Source organism: Podarcis gaigeae (assembly GCF_964106915.1).
Source record: "Podarcis gaigeae genome assembly, chromosome: 10".
NCBI lineage: Eukaryota > Metazoa > Chordata > Lepidosauria > Squamata > Lacertidae > Podarcis > Podarcis gaigeae.
The window spans coordinates 29,401,730-29,423,655 of NC_139686.1; the positions used below are offsets into that span (position 1 = coordinate 29,401,730).

At 44.3% G+C, this 21,926-nt stretch overlaps 1 protein-coding gene across 6 annotated transcripts in view; it reads right to left on the bottom strand.

Moving 5' to 3' along the window:
• The window catches only part of CSNK1E (casein kinase 1 epsilon), a 53,812-nt gene extending 32,746 nt beyond the window's left edge, over positions 1-21,066 (bottom strand). Inside the window, exons 1-2 of one of the 6 annotated variants that reach the window (XR_014555535.1) lie at positions 12,572-12,841; positions 8,310-8,397 (exon numbers count right to left, since the gene is read on the bottom strand). Coding sequence is in view for 5 of the 6 variants with exons in the window: in XM_083699591.1 (XP_083555717.1) it covers positions 8,310-8,385 (76 nt within the window). In the remaining variant the exon portion in view is untranslated. Of the gene's footprint in view, positions 1-8,309; positions 8,398-12,571; positions 12,914-20,690; positions 20,838-20,876 lie in introns of those variants that run through there. The other 5 variants (XM_083699591.1, XM_083699588.1, XM_083699592.1 and 2 more) reach the window with 5 other exon arrangements.
• Positions 21,067-21,926: the final 860 nt, after the last annotated feature.

The following is a 21,926-nucleotide window of genomic DNA, read 5'->3' on the forward strand; positions in this document are numbered from 1 at the left end:
GGCTGGAGGCCTCACACACATCTTGAAGGGGGGGAGGTACCTGTTTTTTTCCAAGCAGCTATTCAGAATAGTCCTCTACCTCGAAAGAGTCTGTAAGCAGAATGTAGAAAGCTGCTCTAGACCAGGCCAGCTAATTGGTCCATTTTGCCCAGCTTTGTCTGCTCTGAAATGGCAGGCAGCTCTCTAGAGACTCAGGCTGAGCTATCTTTCCAATCACCTGCTACCCAAACCTCTTTTTTTCCTCCTGGAGATACCAGTGTGAGCAACTGTACCTTTGTGCATACAAAGCATAGTGCTCTGCCCTCATGCCATGGGGGTCCTTCCCCAACACAAGTTGTATGCAAACTGCTTATTTAGCAATCCTCGCCAACATCTTACTACTACTACATAAGCTGCCTACCTTTTCCTAAAAACTGTATTTTAGGCTGTGACTCACTAATTAGATTTTTTTTTTAATGGCAGCAGAGCATATGGGGAGGATAATATATTTTAAAAGCCTCACAAGTCAAATCCACAACAGGAGATGGTGTCATTATCTCACTCATACATTCTACACTCATACACTCATACATTCTACGTACAGTGGTGCCTCGCAAGACGAAATTAATTCGTTCCGCAAGTCTTTTCGTCTTGCGAGTTTTTCGTCTTGCGAAGCACGGTTTCCCATAGGAATGCATTAAAAATCAATTAATGCGTTCCTATGGAAACCGCCTTCAGACCAGGTCCGGGGACAGTCTGTCCCCCGACCTCTTCTGAAGGCCGGTGGGGGGCGAAAGTCTTTGCTCCCCCCCCCCGCCTGCCTTCCCGGGACAGCGGAGACGGGGCGGTCTTAAAATGCTGGCGGGCGGCAGCGAAGCCTTCGCTGCCGTCCCCCAGCATTTTAAAAGCCCCTGGGACAGCGGAGACTTCCCAGGGCGATTTTAAAATGCTGGCGGGCGGCAGCGCTGCTGCCCGCCAGCATTTTAAAATCGCCCCGGGACAGTGGAGGAATTATCCGCTGTCCCGGGGCGATTTAAAAGCCCCCGGGAAGGCAGGCAGGGGGGACAAAGACTTTCGCCCCCCACCAGCCTTCAGAAGAGGTCCTGGACCTCTTCTGAAGGCGGGCGGGGGGCAAAAGTCTTTGTCCCCCCGCCTGCCTTCCCGGGAGAGCGGAGAAACGCAGCGCTGCGTTTCTCCGCTCTCCCGGAAGGCAGGCAGTGGGGAGCAGCGCTGCGTTTCTCCGCTCTCCCGGAAGGCAGGCAGGGGGGAGCAAAGACTTTTGCCCCCCGCCCGCCTTCAGAAGAGGTCCAGGACCTCTTCTGAAGGCCGGTGGGGGGCGAAAGTCTTTGCTCCCCCCCCCGCCGCCTGCCTTCAAAAGCCATCCGGGATAGCGGGAAGCGCTTCCCTGCTATCCCGGACTGCTTTTAAAATGCTGGCGGTCGGGAGCAAAGCCTTTCGGCCCCCGCCGGCCTTCCTGGACCTCTTCTGAAGGCCGGAGGGGGGGGAAAAGGCTTTGCTCCCCACCGCTAGCATTTAAAAGAGGTCCCCGGAGATTTCCCTATGGGCTTTCTTCTTGCGAAGCAAGCCCATAGGGAAATTCGTTTTGCGAAGCGCCTCCAAAACGGAAAACCCTTTCGTCTAGCGGGTTTTTTGTCTTGCGAGGCCTTCGTCTTGCGGGGCACCACTGTATCTATGTAGCATTCATTCTTTGGAGTGGTTTTCTCTCTGGACTGCTCAGTCAAGGAGCCCAGAGTAGTGTGGACAATACAAAAGGCAGCAGCAGGCATGAGCAAAGACCAAACTTTCTGCCATAGCCAAGTCCAAGATCTTCCTGGTCCCATCCAGCTAATCATGACAGAAGCCCCTGCTGCCTACACCAGAGAACAAGGTAAGAAGAAGACTGAATTAAATCCAGCTCAGAGTACAAGAACTCTACCTATTTGGAGTAGTGGTTAATGTGTTGGACAAGAATCTGGGAGATCTGGGTTCAAATCCTGAACCCAGCTACGAAGTTCACTATCACACTTTCTCAGTGTAATTGTGTGTCACTTTGATCTTCCTTGCAATAAAGGTGGGATATAAATGTAATGATAAATAACCTCTTGCCTGCTAAAAGTCAGAAATGCTTTCAAAAACAAAGACTACATTAAAAATGAAAATAGCATACTTCTCCCCATTTAATACCCAGGTCTTTAACCATACTGGTGCTTATACCTAAGGCTCATTTATAAAGCTTATTTCCATTTAGGTTCCTCCTCGAACCCCAGTTCTTCAGCCAGCCTTTTCCTGAACCCCAACCATCTTACTTTACCTGCAACTCCCTCCATTGCTCTCCTGTCTTTCCCCAGCCCATCCCATAATCCCCACCTCATTGTTCAAACACAGAAGGAAGAGCCAAGCGAACACCATACGAGACAAATCCCCAGGAAACCATATCCAATCATAATCATGCCTTTGCTATTACAAATAAGATTATGAAGCAGCCAAGACAACAAAGGGTAGTTAGAAGCAATCCCGTTCCTTTGCCTCATTCCATATAGATACAAATGCTACCAAGACCTTATGCTTCAGTGATCTGAGAAATCTGGAAATCATCAACAATCCTACGCAGCATCCACCCCCTGTCTCATTCAATCGTGTGGGCCGCGTACTTCAAAATCCATTTGTTTCAAACTGCTCAAATGTGGGGTGGGGGTGGCATAACGGAGAAGGTCTTACAAAAAGATTGATGCCACCAGCCTAAGTGAAAATGACAGTCTTCACGAGGGACCCTTTTGGGAAATTTAGATGCATGGACTTGTTGGGGCACATAAATACACTCAACACACCCCTATTGGCATTCAAGAGCAGAACGACATTTTGCCACCACCTTTCCTCCCTGTCCTTTTTTGTTACCGAGCAGCGAAAGAAAAGGATGGGAATGGAGCAGATGGGTGAAGTCAGGCAGGGAGAGAGAGAGTTAACTAGCTAGGAAACAAAGGGAATGCACCCCCTCCCTCCGAGGGAGGGGCCTGCCATCAGGAACTGTCCAAGCAGACACCACCAGCTACCCAGCATGCCCTGCTTTGCCAAACAGCCTTCCGTGTCTGATGGAGAAAAATCTCTATTCCAACCTGTAGCAACTCCTGCAGATAAAAGTTCTGCCTCTGGATCCAGTGACAATACACCCCACCCCCAAGCGGCTACTGTGTTCAGGATCACCCACCTCTTCCCCCCCAACACGCACACCATTGGTTCACCAGTGTTTCTCAGTTGAGCCTCCCAAACCAAACAGTCTTCACAACAGAAAGCAAAGTCTCCACATTCCAGACGTGTGTTTATAAAAGCCATTGAATTACAGAATCATAGAATGCAAAAGAGGCTTATAGGGTGTCTAGTCCAGGACACCCCAGTCTCTCAGCCTGATCTCCAATGCTCTTTTTTTCCAATACCAGGCTTGCCAAGCAACAAGCAACCTCCCTCTGGGGTAAGTCACTCCAGTCTGATTTGCACAACTGGGCTGGCATCCTGAGAGCACAATTTCAATAAATCCACACGGTGGTTGGCATGTGCAGAAGCAGCCAGCCAATTTTTGATTTACCTACTTCGCTTTCAGTTATTTTGTGGTGGGGTAGGAAATACAAGTGCTTGCATTTAATGAAATACACTTCACTTGGCACTTATTGGACAGAGGAATAAAAAAGGTGGAAAGACCAAGAGAAAGGATGCAAGTGGACAGAAAGAACAGTGGGGGCTGAGCAGACTGAGACGTTTTCAAATCCGCTCATGTTGACATTGAGATGAAACGATAGAATGGCTACTGGATCTTGGGAAGGATCAAATACACCAGCTCATCAGACATCAATTTTTGAAGCTTTCCAAAACTCATGGTTGGCCAGAGAACTGGTGCCCCCATCACTTGAGCAGCGCCAAAAAATTCAAAATAGGAGGAATGAAAAAACAAGCTGCCATCACTTAAGAGTCTGTTACTTAACAGAAAAACTATAATGAAATACTCCTAATCAAGAATATGCAGCCTTTATCTTATACTGCAAAATTGCAAAGGCTTCAAGCCAGACATATTCCATCTTTGCCTATGCCCATACTTTCACAAGTGCAAGAAAAAGGGATGGACAGTTCTGCCATCTTTATTCCTAGAGGGCACACTGCACCTTGCTTCATCTTTACGTTCAACATGGCAGTGCCCAAAGTATACTTGCTGACCCCCATCTTAGAAGCAATCATGCATTTGCAGTACAACCACTATATGTGAAGTGTCAGTGACCACCATCTCTTGCTTGAAGCCTGTCAACCCTGTACCAAATGCTGAACTTAAAATACAGGCAATAAATATTGCAGCTCCCCACCTGTGCGCCAGTTCTGGAATAGCAGAAAAAGCTAAACAATATGTAGCTGCCAGTGAAGTGCTATCAAATTACCATAATCAATTGATAACTACAAATTACATATTACTGAGCAACATAGCAGCAAGTTCCTAGCTGTTGCACAACAGACCAGCTAAGCAAGGGCTTGCAAACAAAAATATACAACCAATACAGGGCTGGGAATAAAAGGGATGGATGAACATTTCAGAGGAAATGAAGGAAATCAGCAGGCATTCAAGGTGCAAGTAGAATAGGGCCCAACAGCTCTTGCTGAAGTAGCCTGTTGGGTGGGTGGGGGGTCTTCTTTCAGGTTTAAGAAAAAGCTAGTCCAGTTGGATGCAGTTGGAAAAACCTAGGGCTTGGACCAGAGGGACCTGGATTCAAAGTTGTGTTTGTTTATTTAATCCAGTAGTGGAGAACCTGTGGCCCTCCAGATGTTGAACTTAAGTCACACCATCCAAGACCACTGGCCATGAGGCCTGGCGGGAGTTAGGAACCTGTGGCTCTCCCAACACAGATGGTGGACTCAACACCCAATTTAAATGTTCATATCCTGCTTCATTCAAAGGTATTCTGAAAGCAATTTGCATCAATTATTAGGCACACAAACATAGAGGGTATTGTTGTTGTTGTTGTTGTTGTTATTATTATTATTATTATTAGATACTACTATTGTGGGGGGAACTGCTTTTAAAAGCCATGTCACTTTATGTCACATCTGTTTCCAGAACCTCATTAAAAGAGTAGATCAGAAAACCTCACTGCAAGTATGGTTCAAACCATACTCGGCAGACACAGAAAAGCATCCTTGCTGAGCAACAAGGTTCACCAGGGCTTAGACAAAATCTCTTGCAGGCTAGACTACTTCACAGGGTAAAAAGGGATAGCGTGAGAAAACTACCCTGAGACCTTGGAAGGAGAGAGAAATTCAAGTTTAGTTGCTAAATAGGTATGGCAGATATCTAGTTGGAGCAGAGGGCTTTTGACAAGTGGAAACCAGAATCTTGGAAATAAATAGTCAAAGGAAAAGGTGACAAGATGGGGTACATGTTAAGAGGCCTAAGCATAGAAGGATGGAGCCAGAGACACCATATCCACCTCACCCAATACCATAACAAACTGGGTTTTAAAAATATTGTTTTTTAAACTTTTGGTTTTAAGTAAAATGAAGAGGATATAAAATTTTAAAATCAAACAAGTCCATTTCCATGGTGTCAGAGAGGAACAGGATTTTCCAGTGGGCAAAGAACACAGGCCCAGTATTATGATCCACCCACAAGAGGACTCAAAACACAGCCAGAAGGATGACAACACAGGTTAATTTGTATTGTTTTAATTTAGTTGTGTCCTTAATAACTGCATTGTCACCTGCCACTTTGAGGACTCTATTAGGTGGAAAAGCAGCTTATAAAAATCTGAATATATATAAATATATCAATAAAATAAGCAGAAAATGGAAGGTTTACACTGGAAAACTAAGGCAGGGCAGCTCAAAAGAAAACAACCCAAAGCAACCACACTCAAGAGGAGGAATCTGGGAAACAGTGGGGCTGGCAAATCTTGTGGCAATGCCAGAGTGGAAACTGGAGATGGGAGGTTGCAATGTGACACCCTGCTAGGAGCTGGGAAAGCCAGCTACACGCTACACAGAAGCTATGCATGCAGAGGCATCACCTTACAGATCACTCAGAGGGTAGCCCTTTCGGATGCAGCCCTGGGAAGGGAAGCCGCACCTAGGGCTTTTTATTTACCTCTGGGCACACCATTAAGTGAACACACACACAAAAAACCCCACCCCACCCTCCCACTATATATAAGGGTCTGGTGACTTCTGTTTCAGTGTATCTGAAGAAGTGTGCATGCACACAAAAGCTTATACTGTACCAAGAACAAACTTAGTTGGTCTCTAAGGTGCTACTGGACAATTTTTTATTTTTTTTATATATTTCCACACACACACAAAAAGGTAGGGTCATTCAGAATAAGAGATATGCAGCCTGGCAGTATAAAAATAAGTCACAGCACTGACAAACATAATTAAGTCCACCATTCTCAAAAGTTAAAAAAAGAAAAAAGGCAAGCACCCAACCCCCCAATCAGAGAAATACAGGTGGTAAGCATTTGAATTCTTTTCTCTGGCCCTTGCACACCCTCAGTGATCAGAACTACATGAGACATATAGGAGGAGGAATCCTCAAGACCGCCATTGTCATAACCTTGCAAGCATACTCTACACCAGGGATGTGCAACACAGCAGAGTGACAAAGCACGTTTTGTCACACAAGCCAGTTTTCCCGAGAGCAGCCAGCTGCGTAGCCTAGTTGCCACAAGCTAGCAAAAAGGGCTTCCCAATTGGGGAACGCACGCACGCACGCAACATAGCGTAACACCTACAGTCCTGAACTGGGTGCCCCCACTGTCAGAGGGGACAGGTGAGCTGAGACTAAGGGCAGGGCTTATTTTCTGCAGGAAGACCCACATTTGACACCTGGCCTTCTATTTTTTAGATGTCAAGTCCCAGTATACTCTCACAACTATTCGGCCACTAACAGGCCCTTGATGTTTCTTGCCTGCCTGTTTTGCTGCTGCCATTTTCATTGTTGTGTGGTGTGTTTGTTAACCGATTGCTTTGGATTATAAGCTATCTTTAATACCTTGCGGTAGAAAGGTTATGTGGATATAAAGGTTTTTAAAACAAGGTTACCTGAAAACCACCTGCCCATATACACAGACCTGCTAGATTTCTTTATCTGAGAATTCCTTACCAGTAGCACCATGTCTTATGGACCATCATTTGGTAGCGACAGCACTACCCTGGCACTCTTCCTTCTGCCATATGTGTTGCCTTTTCTTTTCTTTGTTGTAGACATCTTTTTAAAGACCTATTTCATTTGCCCTAGCTTTGCTAAACATGGCGCTACCAGCAAGGACTCTGATCTAAGTAATCCATCAGGTTGTTGAAAGCTGAAACCTGTACCAACTATTTTGACTTTACCATTATTATGATAATGTGGGGATTAAAGAAAACATTGTTGCTTTTATATATCATGTTTTATACACTGCTTGAATTCTTTTATATTCAGCTGGTTATAAATGTTCATAAAATAACAAACATGTACTTTATATACAAAATCCAAAAAACAGATACAAGATTTTATAGCACCTTTCCCCAACCAGATGCCCTCTAGATGTTGTTGGACAACCTCAATTATCCCCGATCATTGACAACTCTTACTGACTGATGGAAGTTGAAGTCCAGAACATCTGGAAAGCACCAGGTTGGGTCTGACTTGTTATACAGTGCTGAACATAGTTCCAGTTACAGATAGGTAGCCGTGTTGGTCTGCCATAGTCAAAACAAAAAAAATTCCTTCCAGTAGCACCTTAAAGACCAACTAAGTTAGTTCTTGGTATGAGCTTTCGTGGTATCTGAAGAAGTGTGCATGCACACGAAAGCTCATACCAAGAACTAACTTAGTTGGTCTTTAAGGTGCTACTGGAATGAATTTTTTTTGTAATGCTGAACATATTGCAGCTTGAGAACTTCCACCACCATCTTTGTTAATGAATACAGGCGGCGACTATTTTAGGTGCGTCCAATTGGCACAATCACCAATGCATGGTCCTTTTGGACCCAGAAGAGGGAAAAGGGGAGCACATTTATACGCGCTCCACCAACACGAATGCAGGGGCCAGGAACAGAAGCCCTGTGAGAAATGCTTGCCGCCTTTACAGTAGTACCGAAATCTTACTTTAAAATAGCACAAATTCCAGGCATCAGATAAAAAGAGCATGCCCCCCCAGTCTCTGTCTAAAGGAGTTGTTTTTCCTCTGGCCCTTAGCCTCCTTAGTTAAGAGGAGAATACAAGGCTGAAGAAACACATAAGAACCAACACACACCAGCTCACTATTCCAAAATGTTCCAAGCTATTAGAAGATGCATTCCTACAGTTAGGACAAACTCACCCAAATAAATATCTCCAAAGGATCCACTACCGATTTTTCTTCCCAGCCGATACTTGTTCCCCACTCGAAGCTCCATGATTCAGTTGCTCTGGGAATAAAACAGAGGACATACAGGGTAAGATTAGAAAGATGACCTAAGTCAACACATTCAGCTACCATATGAGGGACCCAATATTTATTCCTGGTGTGGGGAACTCCACATCAACCCTGGCCACTGGCTATGCTTGCTATAAGTGATGAGAGTTCAGCAGCATCAGGAGGTTCCTACCCCTGGTTTATTCCTTCTTCAATTAAAGTTTTTGGGTCCAGTTTTGCTGCCTAAACCCTTGGGGCTCTCTCAGTGTCATAGTAAAACCTTCAATTTAGTAAACAGTAGTCTGATATTTCTTAACAGGTTTTTTTCCAGGCTGGGGGGCATTCAGAAGTAACAGTTCAACCAAACCAGTCACCTAAAGTAACCTTGACTGCAAGGCCAACTTTGGCTGCAACGTTACCTAGAAAAAAGCCTCAATGAAATCAGTGAGACAGATTTGAACATAAAACACGCTTGGAACCAGGATGCGGGTCTCTGGCTAAAAGAAAATGTATAGCAGAGAACTTTATGGTGGAGAAAGTGAACCCATCTCAAGGACAAGCGAGAACCCTACACCTGGCATGCGTTCCAATGAACTGGGATTTGGGGCTCACAACATTTCTACTCTGCTTCGCTTTCCTTCTAGGCAGTAGCATGGTAGTACAGGACAAATTCCTCAATCACATGGTTCACAACCAGTTACTGGGCCCAAGGTGCACATCTGCATGCCACATTTGACACTAGGCACACCATATGTTTCCACACATCACACTCATGAACATGAGAGATCCATCCAAACCCCAGCACTACCACCTTCACTTCAGCCATGCATGCCAACTTCTTCCTTTAGGCCTGTGCCAAATGTTGTTCTGGAGACTCCCAGCAATATCCTCTCCCAGAAGACCACCATCTTGTGTTTCTCCTGTCTCCTTCTGCCCGCCCCACCACTGTTCCACTAACGTGGATCTGTTTGAAAGACTGTGGCTCTTTTTAAAGGATGCTGCTGTATGGTTAATTTATGTAATGCATATTTATTAATGTACTGTATGCAGGCTTTGCTCTCCTGGGTGGGTAGACTGCTTGAAAGAACAGGCAAGGATTAAGCAGACAGGGGGTCCTTTTGCTTGATGGAGTCTACAGCTTCCTTTCTGCTGCACCCCAAGGTCTACAATATGCCAGAATAAAGCGGAGTTCTAGTCATATCCAAACTAATCATGTACTGCAAAAAGAGAAGCGGTGGAGCTTAAAGGCACACATTTCACTGTAAGCTTTAACAGGGCATCATGAACCCTAAATACCCAGTTCCAATTACTCAAAGCACAACAGAAGGCAGAGTCTCCTGCTAAAACATGTACCCAAGCATGCAGGATTGTTAATCTGCAAGGACTACAGAGTTATTCTCTTGTCTTAAAATTCAAGCAGAATACACAACTGAAGTACAGCTCTGGGGAACAAACAGGAATCAAGAGGTTATATTCGAGCAAGAAGATAGGATTGATCCCTTCCACTACCCCAATCAAACTAGGAATGTAACTGCATATACATTTGACTCATACTCTAACTTGCTCTCAATACAAGATAAGTTTTTTTATTCCTATAAACACTGGTGACACACGAACCGGAAGGAGCCAGCAGTTTTCAGAAGTTACTCTGGAGATGCTTGATCCCTAAAGGTTAGGAGTTTCCTAGGTTTCTGTGCCAGCTCTCTTCAACACATAACCCAAGAGGACAGGCAGAAGTAGGGACCGGCATATCAGCAGCTAGTAACCCATCTCACTCAGGACAGCACTGCGCTCAAGCAAGCAGGGGCCCAGCTGCTCACTGTGGTTTGCAGTTAGTTGTGACCTTTTAACTTCCTGCAAGAACATTGGGGCTTAATTCAGAAGTACCCCACACAGCTTTACATCTGACTGGCCTTCAAACTCATTTTCTAAAAAAGCAGATGTTGTTTGGGGGCGCGCGGAGACAAAGAATGAGATCTCCCAATTTCCCTTTCATAAAGATAATAATGAAGCACACACCTAAGTACCTCCAGTTTCATCAGACTTGCTTCCTAGTAAGAATGCATATGATTGAAACATTAATAAGGCAAGCAATGCTTTGGACAGAGTGTTCGGAGAAGGCAGCAAGAGCTGTTCATGCCAAGGGCAACAACAAATCAACCAGTCACCTTAGGAATTGCTTCCAGGTGCTGAGGATGGGAACACTTACCCACCCACCCTGCTGCCACATCAGTTTCTCTCCAAACTCTCAGGCCTTCACCTCCTCCATCCAGAGAGACAGAAAGGAACTAAGCCAACTCTATGGCCTTCCTCAAACTAGAGCAACAGCCCTAGGCAGTCAAGATGCCAGCCAAGAATTCCCTCTTCCTGAAACTAGAAAGACTCCCACACACTCTAATGCATATACTCTGCATGAGTGGATGCTTATACTATATTAATAGCCACTTCTATCTCTCTCCCTCTTTCTCTCTCTCTCTCTCACACACACATTCTAGAAAGCTGTATTCGAATCAGCACCACACACAAACCTACTCTACATTATGTAAATGCAATCATATAATAAAAATATGTGTGCAAACACACAGCAGGCCCCACACATCTAGCATTCAGCACTTTACAATACAGCATAAGCAACCCCCCCCCCCCAAGCAATTATTGTAAACAAGAGGACTTCCATACCAGGTTTACTTGATTTGCTAGAAATCAAGGATGCATGAGGACCACAGTAGGCCACACTGTGCGAGAGCTGACCAGATATATAATGGATGCTTCTGGGTTTGAAGAATTGGGGGGGGGGGGGTATTCCATATCAGCTTCAAAGGATTTGGGGAACAGGAGTGTGCACATAAATATAGCAATACTTTTCTAAAAAGCAATGTGCCACAACAGAGATATTTGCTTCCTTCTCTCTTTCCTCTCCATTTCCCTTCAGAGCAGTTACCAAAAAAGAAAAGGAGCTAAAGAAGGCAGATCAACCACACACAACAAATGCAAGCATTAAAAGGAGATAAAAACTGATAAGATCACCTCATCACTCAGCCACAAGTATAACTTAAAATTAAATCACCCTCTTCCAGCGCCAGAAGCATCTTATAAAATAGGGAGGGGGGAGAATAATGCAGCGAGGAATGAGAATTAGGCAGCAGATATAGCAGCAAAACTTCTATTTACTATACAATCCTCATTACAAATCCCTGAGCTGGTACAAAGAAGCAACATTTCAGAAAAGATGTGGGGGTGGGGGTGAGATCTTGCCCCCCTCTTCACCCCCCTCCCTACAATACCGAACCTTCCCAGTGCACAAAAGGAGATAGTGATTTACAATAACAGCCACTTCCTCCCCCTCCACCTCACAATACCCACCCTATTTGTCAAATATAACATTTTTAGAAATTCAACAGTGTTTACTATTGGTGTCCCCCCACCCTACCCCCCCAAAAAAAACCTCACAAACAGCCAAAGGTTGGAGCCAAGGGGGGGGGAGAGAGAGGAGAAATGAGAGATACCCGTTACTCACTACCAATTGTTTGTGAAGCCATACACAGATGTTAAGTATAGGAAACGAAAAGGGAGAAGGGGGGGGCGGAGAAGCAGCAATCACCCCCTCCTCTCAAAAACAAACACACACACACACACACACTGACTTGGACATTAGGTTGAGCATAAACCCCAGTAAGTAAAATTTAAATATATATATATAAAGTCAGTGGAGCCATTTCTGCATGTAGACAGCAAAGGGGGGGGGGAGAGGAACGGGGGGGGGGGAGAGATACAGGAGCCCCTCAATGTGTCCTTCCGAAAGTGAAGCCGGGAAAAGGGGGGGGGGAGAAAGATGCCTGCATAATCCTTTGTTTCCGTCAAAAATTAAAACACACACACAGAGAGAGAAAACGAGCCTTTTGTTGTCCCCGTTTCGGTTACAGCTTCCTCCTTCGCCTGTCACCAAATTCCACGGGGCCCCCCCAGCCCTATGCCAGCCCAGCCTTGTGTGCGCCGTGTTGTGTAAGTGTGCGTTGTGTTGTGTATGTGCGCGTTGTGTGCTGTGTGTGAGCGAGCGAGAGCCTCTTCCCCCTCCCCCCCCCCGCCGCCTTATCCTCCTCTCTCAGCAGAAAAACAAAGGGACGGAGGGGCCGCCTTTCCCCCCGGATTTGCACCCCAAAACCTGCCCGGATCCCCACAATATTCACCCCGCCTGGAAGGAGCCTGTCTGCCGCTTCTGCTCCCGGGGCTGTCAGGGAGGAAAGGCGCCGGGGAAGGAAGGATGACGGAGGATTGGGAAAGGCGGCCGTAGCCAGCTCTGAGCGCCGCCGCCGCCGCCGCCGCCGCTTCCTCCTTCTCTGCGCTGTGCCTGCTCAGCTGCCTCCCTCCTTCCCCTCCAGCCTCCCTCGGTGTGTGTACAGCCGAGGCTCTCGCTCATTGAGTTTCCATTGAGTCTCAGGGCCAAACCCACTGATGTCATCCTACAAAGCCCTGGGCCCTCCCTCGGAGGTTTAAAGGGGCAGCGGCTTGTTTTTGTTGCTTCTTGCTTTGCGAGGGCTTCCTGGTCGCCCACGCTGGCAACCGCTTTTTTTGAGGCGGGGGGGGGGGGGAAATACACGCGCGGGGGACGGGGGTTCTGAAATGACCCGCTACCCATCCCAAAAAAATATGTACCGGCGCAATTTTCTGCAAACTGTTAGCAGCTGTCTAGCTCACACCTGCACCGCAGTGCATCGCTATCGCGTTGCGAGGAATCCAGAAGAACGGGCGCCAAATGCCTCTCGTCGGGGTAAACGAAAAGGCGCCCATTGCTCGGCTCAGGACAAGAGAGGCTGCAAGCTTTTGCACATATTAAGCTGGAGGGGGAGCTGAGTTCATCCTAACTTTCTAGGTAGGCGTCCAACGCATCCAGCTCTGTTGCACAGCTCAAAGCTTTTTAGTAAATCAATAATCCACAGACAGATAAACACCTCAAGATCAGAAAAGTTATATTTTGCGCATTCTGGACAGAGGGCTGAGATGTGGGAGCTTATAGTCCTAAAGCCTGGCCCAATGTACTGAGTGCATTAACAGCCAAATCTTTCACACGTTTTCTTTTTGTAAATAACATTAAGCCTTCCTACCAAGCCAAACATGCTCAGGATCCAGCTGGAAGTATCCCTCTGAAAACAAAGGGCAGTGTTCAGTAGGGCAACATCTGCACTGCATGCAGAAGGTCCCAGGATCAACCCTCTGCATCTCCAGGGGGTAGGGCTGGAAGAGAGACCCATGTCTGAAACCCTGGAGAACTGCTGCCTGCCATTGTGCTGAGCGCAAAGACCAAAGGCCTCTTTGTTGTTGTTGTTTAGTCGTGTCCAATTCTTCGTGACCCCATGGACCAGAGCATGCCAGGCACTTCTGTCTTCCACTGCCTCCTGCAGTTTGGTCAAACTCAGGCTGGTAGCTTCAAAGACACTATCCAACCATCTCATCCTCTCTCATCCCCTTCTTCTTGTGCCCTCCATCTTTCCCAACATCAGGGTCTTTTCCAGGGAGTCTTCTCTTCTCATGAGGTGGCCAAAGTATTGGAGCTTCAGCTTCACGATCTGTCCTTCCAGTGAGCACTCAGGGCTGATTTCCTTCAGAATGGATAGGTCTGATCTTCTTGCAGTCCATGGGACTCTCAAGAGTCTCTTCCAGCACCATAATTCAAAATCATCAATTCTTCAGCGATCAGCCTTCTTTATGGTCCAGCTCTCACTTCCATACATCACTACTGGGAAAACCATAGCTTTTACTATACGGACCTTTGTTGGCAAGGTGATGTCTCTCCTTTTTTTAAAGGCCTCTAACACAGTGTAAAGCAGCCTCCTGTGTTTCCTAAAATCTCAAGATTGTGGCTTGCTTTGCATAACATCCAGCCTGTATTCTAGAGAATATGAGATGTTTCTTTCAAGTCTCCACACCAAAATATTTTTAACACTCATTACAATATTTATTTGCTTTTGTTTACTTATTGGACCCTGAACCATTTGCAAGTGCTTGTTCTCAGACATGTCTGTGCAGCCATCATGTGCTGCCTGAGGCAGTTGCTTCAATCTGCCTCATGGTGCTGGGCGGAACATCCCAAGAAACTCGCTTAGGAATGGGCTGTATGCTTGTCTTGAAAACTCAGCTTAAAGTCAAACACAAAATCCAAACCATAAACATTTCAGGCTGCATTCTGTCATTTGCATTGCCTGTAGAATGGCTTTTCCTCTCCCCCATATCTTCCAGCCAATAGTTTTATCAAACAAAATTTACTTGATTTGAACCATCAGTCTTTGGATCATTCATATACATACCTATATATGAATGTTCTGAAATGGTTCACATTTCTCTGGATGCGTTTGATCAAAGGTCACAAGAGAAGCAATGACTACTACTTCCTGAATATTGTGGATCCAATTCTGTGAAATCCCCCACCCAGCTGATATCAGACAGGCCCTCTCCCTGTTGAACTTCCGGCACTTAATTTCAGCAGGCAATTTAAGTTTTATGATTTTTGTTGTCTTTAACTGATTTTACAGTATCTTTATTGCATCTTTCATAACCTTACTGCACACCACTTGGGGATTATGGTCACATCCATACCATACATTTCCCAAAGACTCCTGGGAACTGTAGTTTGTTAAAGGTGCTGGGAGTTGTAGCTCTGTGAGGGGCAAGTTGCCCCAGGATTCTTTGGGGAAAAACATGTACTTTAAGTGTGCTTTAAATGTATGGTGTTGATGTGACCTCTCCATTAACAAAAGTAGAGCAGATAAGAAGGTTGGTAGCATCTATCATCAAATAATTGCCCAACACGGCAATTGTATGCTCTCATACAGCAATTGCCCTGGTTAGGGGCCATTAGACATCCTTGTCTTGCTTAACTGGAGGTGCTGAGTAGCTTCCTAGAACACAGCCTCTCTCAGCTTGGTCACTCCAATTCTAGCTTGGCCATCCTTCCAAACCAAGGAGTGCGTATGTATGCTCATGTAATTCGGCTGAAGTGCCCAACCCTTGTTCCCTTTCCCTAAGCATCTGGGAGTGGCTGCAGTCTGTGGTAACCAGAGGAAGCCAATGTGTCAGAGTAGTGTCAGAATAGGACCTGGGATTGGGAGGGGAGCCATGTACGTCACCTTGCACTCCCTCGAGAAAAAGGTAGGATATAAATGCAATCAATCAATGGCCAAAGTAGGATTCCTACAAAAAAAAAACCCAACAACCAGTGAAGACACAAAGCTTGGTCTGGATTCAGCAAGCCCTGTTGCCTGTGGCTAATAATTTGTCTGGTGACAAAACTCAACCTGGGTCTCTAATGTGTATGTGTGTTAATACAGTGAGGATTCCACAATGGTGTCCTTGTAGCCACACAAAAATGAAATTAGCAAATTTATAAAACTACACTTGAGGTTCAAAGTGGATAGAGGGAAGTTCTCCCTCTGTCAAGGACCCGCTTCATGTGTTATACATGTGAAAATAGCTTCACACAATGGCTGTAAAGCCACCTGTCAACGATGCTGCTGCATCACCCTGTGTTGCGAATCCTGCACTAGACAAGAGGCTGGGCTTGCTAGATAACTTCAAAGGTTAGAATCTATGATTCTAGCTGATTGACAGTGGCTACTGGACAGACAAAGGCTTTACTCACACTGTTTCCCAGTGTTTATTTTGTTTCCCAAATTATTAATTTCCACAGTATATTTGAGCTTTCCCACAGTGTAAAAACCACTTGGGGAAATATAGTACTGTAGAAGGTTTAGCACCCACCCATTTCCTTGTTATTTACATATGGTTTTTCTTTCTTTCTGTAAGCAAATAACATGGGCACGAATATTAAACTTGCACTATATTCTGCTATATTTCCAGAAGTGGCTTTTATGTGGTGTGACAGTTCAGCTATAACACAAAAATTAACTAGTTAGGGAAACATCAGGCCAATGGAATAAACTGTGGTGTGAATGCAGCCAAAAAGGGGTATTTTTTTTACACGCAATTCATAATTAATGCCTCGAAGTCAGTGCCACAAGGATGTGGTCATGGCCAGTAGCTTTGATGACTTTAAAGGGGATTTGACAAATTCATGGAGGATATGTCAAGGCTGAAAGTCAAGCTATATATGTACATTTGTATGCAGCTTTTCCATATAAATATATGCTGAAAGTGACTCACAACAGAACAAAAATGCAGATCAAGATATCATTACAGTAACAAAATACTAAGATGACATTCACACCAGACATTTCAAACACAGTCAAGACTCAAGACACATCGCTTTCCCCGTGGAATCCTGGGAGCTGTAGTCAAACCTCTTGCAGAGCTTAATTTCCTAGCACCTCTAGGAAACTAAGAGTCCCAAGATTCTCTGGGAAAGCTCTGAGCTTTCAATGTGTGAAGTGAATGTGACCCATATCATTTTGTGACATAACATGACAATCCAACAAATAACTCATGTTAAAGACATCATAAAACTAACTATCCACCAGTGGCTAATATGGGGATATTTTGGTTGCCCTGTTACATCTGGAACAATTCCAGACTTCTTCACAGCGCTTTGCATTAGTTTTCTGGGCAACAGAAAACTGAGGTGACAAGTATGGCATGTGTTGACAAAGCTCTAAGAGTCTACTTGGATTTCTTTTACTCAGCTTTACGCTTTTTAAGCAGAGAAAGAAGATTCTTGAGGAATTTAAAAATATCTACAAGCAGGATCTGTTATCAGCACCCAGAACCCCTCATTGGTTGTCTTGTATGCAAGCTAAGCTGGCCTCAGACAAAATTAATGACAGCCACACCTACAGGAAAGTAATGCTGCAACAATTTACTCTGTCACCTCCCAATGTTCCTAGGCACCTTTCGCCCATGGGAGCATAGCAGCTCACACAAACTCCAGAAACCCATCTGTTATTAATTTGTGCAACACGTACATCTAACCATTGGCGCCTGCAGAATTGTGTAAATGTGTCAGGATTGCTCTAGGCAAAGTTTAGGATATATTGACCAGACCACAACAAGTTCACTGACAAACGCTAGCCATTGGCATGGCTAGAAGGAGAAGGCTATGCATTAGAAGATTTTGGCAGAAAGGCAAGGAAAAGTGCATTTCCCCCCATAGACTTCCCCACTCTTTTTTACCATATGGTTTCATTTTACTTCAAAATTATGATTTTCAGGTGCAAGCATTAGTTTTAGGGACTCACACTGTACCACAAGATTTGTCACTGTGCTCCACTTATGTTTAACACAAAGACTTGCACAGCATTGAACAAAAGAGGCAAAAAGCTAGCAGTCTTGGATTGTCCCTCTAATTGCCTGTTGTCTTGTCCTTGGCCCGGATTAAACAGATATTTTTCTTTTATTTTTTTAATGGTAAGTTTGGACACTGTTACTTTTGTCTGCAAATTCCTTTCACAAGAAGCTAAATCTGACTCCTGCACCACTCTGTCTTAAGGCTTTGTGCTCCATGCCTTTTACTTTTTAAAAACTGGATCAATTTATTGAGGGATGTGTGGGGAAAAACACTGGGGAAAGGGATGGGATGTAGCTCAGTGGTAGTTGAACCTGTGCTTTGCATGCAGGAGATCACAGTTTCAATGCACAGCATATCCAGGTTGGGCTGAAAGAGACCTGTTTGAAATCCTGCACCGTCTTATGCAGCTATAAAATTATGCTTTATTAATAGCTTTAAAAATATATATATAACATTGCAGCCCTAGGCGTGTTTACTCAAGAGTAAGTGTCAATATGTTCAATGAGGCTCACTTTCTAGTAAGTGGGTTGCAGTGAACTAAGTTCTACTCAGAGTAAACCCACTGAAATTCATGGAGCCAAATGAATTGCAGCCATTAATTTTAATGGGTCTACTGTGAATATAATTCGCCCATTGTGTTTAGGGTTTCAGTCTAAGGCTACAATGTTGTGTACACTTCTCAGGGAGTAACTGTCATTGAGCTAAATGGGAATCTGCTTCTGAGTAGACATGTATAAAACTGCACAATAACAAGCCCTAACTCAGAATTATGAGAGAAGGAAGCATGAAAAAGAATTCTTGAGGGACAAAATCAACATGAAATTCAACGTGATAAAAGGGCATTTTGGTGCACCCTTAAAATCTGAAACAGAATTGCAGTCTAACATCACTGTGTAAGCCTGACTTAGTAAGCTTAGGGCTAGTTAATGCATGTAGGGGTTAAGACCAATAATTTTATTTCTAGACTTAGCTAGATCATGCCCCTCACCTGGAAGGAAGTATTTCCCATTGTTTGCTCTCCATCATCTGAGCTCACTAAGACATGACTTGTGTGAGCTTGTTCTTTACAAGCTCAGCCCCTGTGCTTAGAGCTATTTCACTATATTTTGTGTCCCAAGATTTCTGCCTGTGTATATTTGCTGCTGCATGGAATAACACATGAATCTGGTATTTGGAGTTTGTAAGTAAAGCATTTACATTTACTAAGGATGTGGTTTGTTCACTGCAATGGGGTAGAGAGGGGAAGTGCTGTAAGCAGCTAGAACAGGATATTTAAAAGGTCTAACAGCCTCCCATGCTTCACTGTGCTGTATAATTATGTGGTTTTAAACTGCGGGGGAGGGGCGGTCTCTTGATGGGGAGTATGTTTAGCCTTGTGCTTTAGATCTACGGATCCAGCCAATTGTTTTATTATTTACCCCACACAGGTGATCTATATCTATTTCCACCCCATAATTCCAACACGTGGCCTGCACTTCAGGAGTGGCAGACTGGATGCTGCTAATTTATTAATTTATTAAGGGAATAAGGGTATAAGGCAGCATCTTACGCACCTATAAAATTATGTCTTTATTAAGACTGTGTGATTTTTTATAAACAAAAATAACATTGCAGTCCCAGGCATGTTTACTCAAGAGTAAATGTCAATATGTTCAATGACTGCTTCTAACGACATCACTTTTTGAAAGACACCATTATATCAATGTATGTGGAACTAAATAAGAGGCTTAGAACAGCAGTCAGGAAGAGAAACTTAGAGACACAGAGGGAAGGCACAGGTTAAGGGAACAGTTACCGGAAAGTGATTCAGCACAGAAAGTATAGAAAGAGAGAGCAGGATGTTCAGAGAGAGTTAGGAGTTAAAGAAAGCTTGTTTAAATAAAGTTATTTGTTTCATAGTAGACCTTAATGATAATTAATACCACAATTCTATGATTCTACGATACAGATTTAACAAAGAAATGCTAAAAATACAATGCCTTTTCTGAAAGGTAAATTAAAAAGTGTTTTAGTGCCAGATTAGAGGGGAACAATTAACATGATGCTAAACTGGCTCATCTATCTAGTTTGTTATTGTGCACATCAAAACCCCATTTCTTCAAAAGGATGGAAAAGGAGCATCAAGGTGATCTACACCTGTAGAGATGTTGGACTACTGTTTTTTTTAAGATCTAAAAGATAGAAAGAATATTGGGAGAGAGGGGACACACAAGAGGACAACAATGTGATTATGATGTCATGTTGATACCCCATAAAAAGTGACTGAACAAAGGATGCCTCCAAACCCAGTATTTTGGGGAAGAGATTCAAGTGTATGCCAGGAAATTTGTGCAACTGAAGCAGATTAAATCATTCTGTTGCCCCTAGAACAGTAAATTCCCTTTTAAAAAATTATAATTGACTATTTGTAGTTAGGAAAGTGATGGGCAGTGCACTGAAAAGTATGCAGAACAAATAATGAAGGGCAAATTGAATAAATGCCCCACAAGCAAATCAGAGTGACTATTCATTGTCATATAATCTCTCTGCAAATATATTGGAACAAATGCTCAGTAAGGACCAGATACAATCTGACATTCACAGAAACTTTGTGCAAGCAAATAAGGGTGAATGCTCAAGACACGGGTTGTCTGGAAGAGCACAATTTCAGTGGGGGGAGTTCTGCTGTAAACATCTAGTGGGGAAGCACCCCAAGCCAGTGAGGACTGCACTAATAGTGCACTATCCTATCTGAGTTGAAATTTATTATTCTTATTCTTATTACCATCATCATTTCTATACTGCTTTTACCCTCTGCCTTGAGGGACATCTTTTGTCTTTTGTGACAGACAGATGCCCACAATGTTACTCTATACAGCTTTATATTTGTAAGGGGGGGAAATCTCAAAGCTGCTTATAACTTACATAAACGTAAAAGTTCCACCAAACATAAAAGTTAACATTCCATCTCTTTCCACACTGCCTACAGTTGGCTCATGGCCAAGCTGAGTGAGACTCAACTATCTCAGCTACCCAAGACCAATGACTTATTGTCCTTTTAATCTTTCCATTTTTAAACCCGGCTTCTTAGATACCTTTCTCCAGCCTTTTATCTTCTGCAATGAGGGCTTGGGGTTTCAAGTGTACTCTAGGTAGTCCTCAGAGGCTAGGAGAAAGCCAAGCTGTCAAGCAACCAGCAATGGACAACATTGCCTGCCCAAGTCAATATTAAGTGGTGTCATAGAGGCTGAGTTTACATCAGTAGCTTAGGCCTCACTCACCTGACAAAATGGCTCTTCATTTGTGAGGAATCGGTGAGGTGGCCTCATTTCTGAAGATCTGAGCTCTTCCATCATAACAAAGGCCAAGCCGGGCCTGGAACATCCCTAGTTCCTTAGTCAGAGCAAAGTTGTCTATTCCAGACTTTTCATATCATGGAGTCTCTCTGAGATAGAGCTCACAGCCCCCCCCCCCCTCCAGACTCCAAGTCACAATCACAATCCCTATGGCAACTGTCATACTTGGTGAATTTGTAGACATGAAGGTTAGGCAACAGTCAATAGATCTCTGCCTCATGGTTTGTCTGTGAATTAATGGATTTGGCCTCCACCCCACCTTCCTCTTGTCCTATGCCCCCGCTTGAGAAATTTACTGAATTGTATTATAGTTCTATCCTCCAAAATGTCACTGTGGTGAATCCTAGCATTTCAGTCAGCTATGTGGACCACTGTTTATAACCTGGATCATCCCAAACAATGCTTTACCAAAGTGGAGCAACAAATAAATTGTCCTTCCAGCTGACATGGAATTCAAATATCTTTAAGATCTGGTCACATCAAAATCCCATAATACTGAAATCCCAGTTTCAGCATCTTAGCAATTCTCCTTAGGGCCTACCTGCTGGGTTTTGATGGGTCATATGATCCAGAGACCAGCACCTTTTAATTCCATAACATCCGACTTCATATGCTGAATGCTCAAGTAAACTTCCCTTTTGAGTACAGTGGTACCTCGGGTTACATACGCTTCAGGTTACAGACTCCGCTAACCCAGAAATAGTACCTCGGGTTAAGAACTTTGCTTCAGGATGAGAACAGAAATCACGCGGTGGCGGCGCGGCAGCAGCAGGAGGCCCCATTAGCTAAAGTGGTGCTTCAGGTTAAGAACAGTTTCAGCTTAAGAACAGACCTCCAGAACGAATTAAGTACATAACCAGAGGTACCACTGTATGTGGAATATGTTGTCTCAGCACTGCACAGCTGTGAATCATCAGAAAAAGGGAGCATTGCAGTTCAGGCCAACTTGGAGACTCAGAGGCATCCACAGTGACT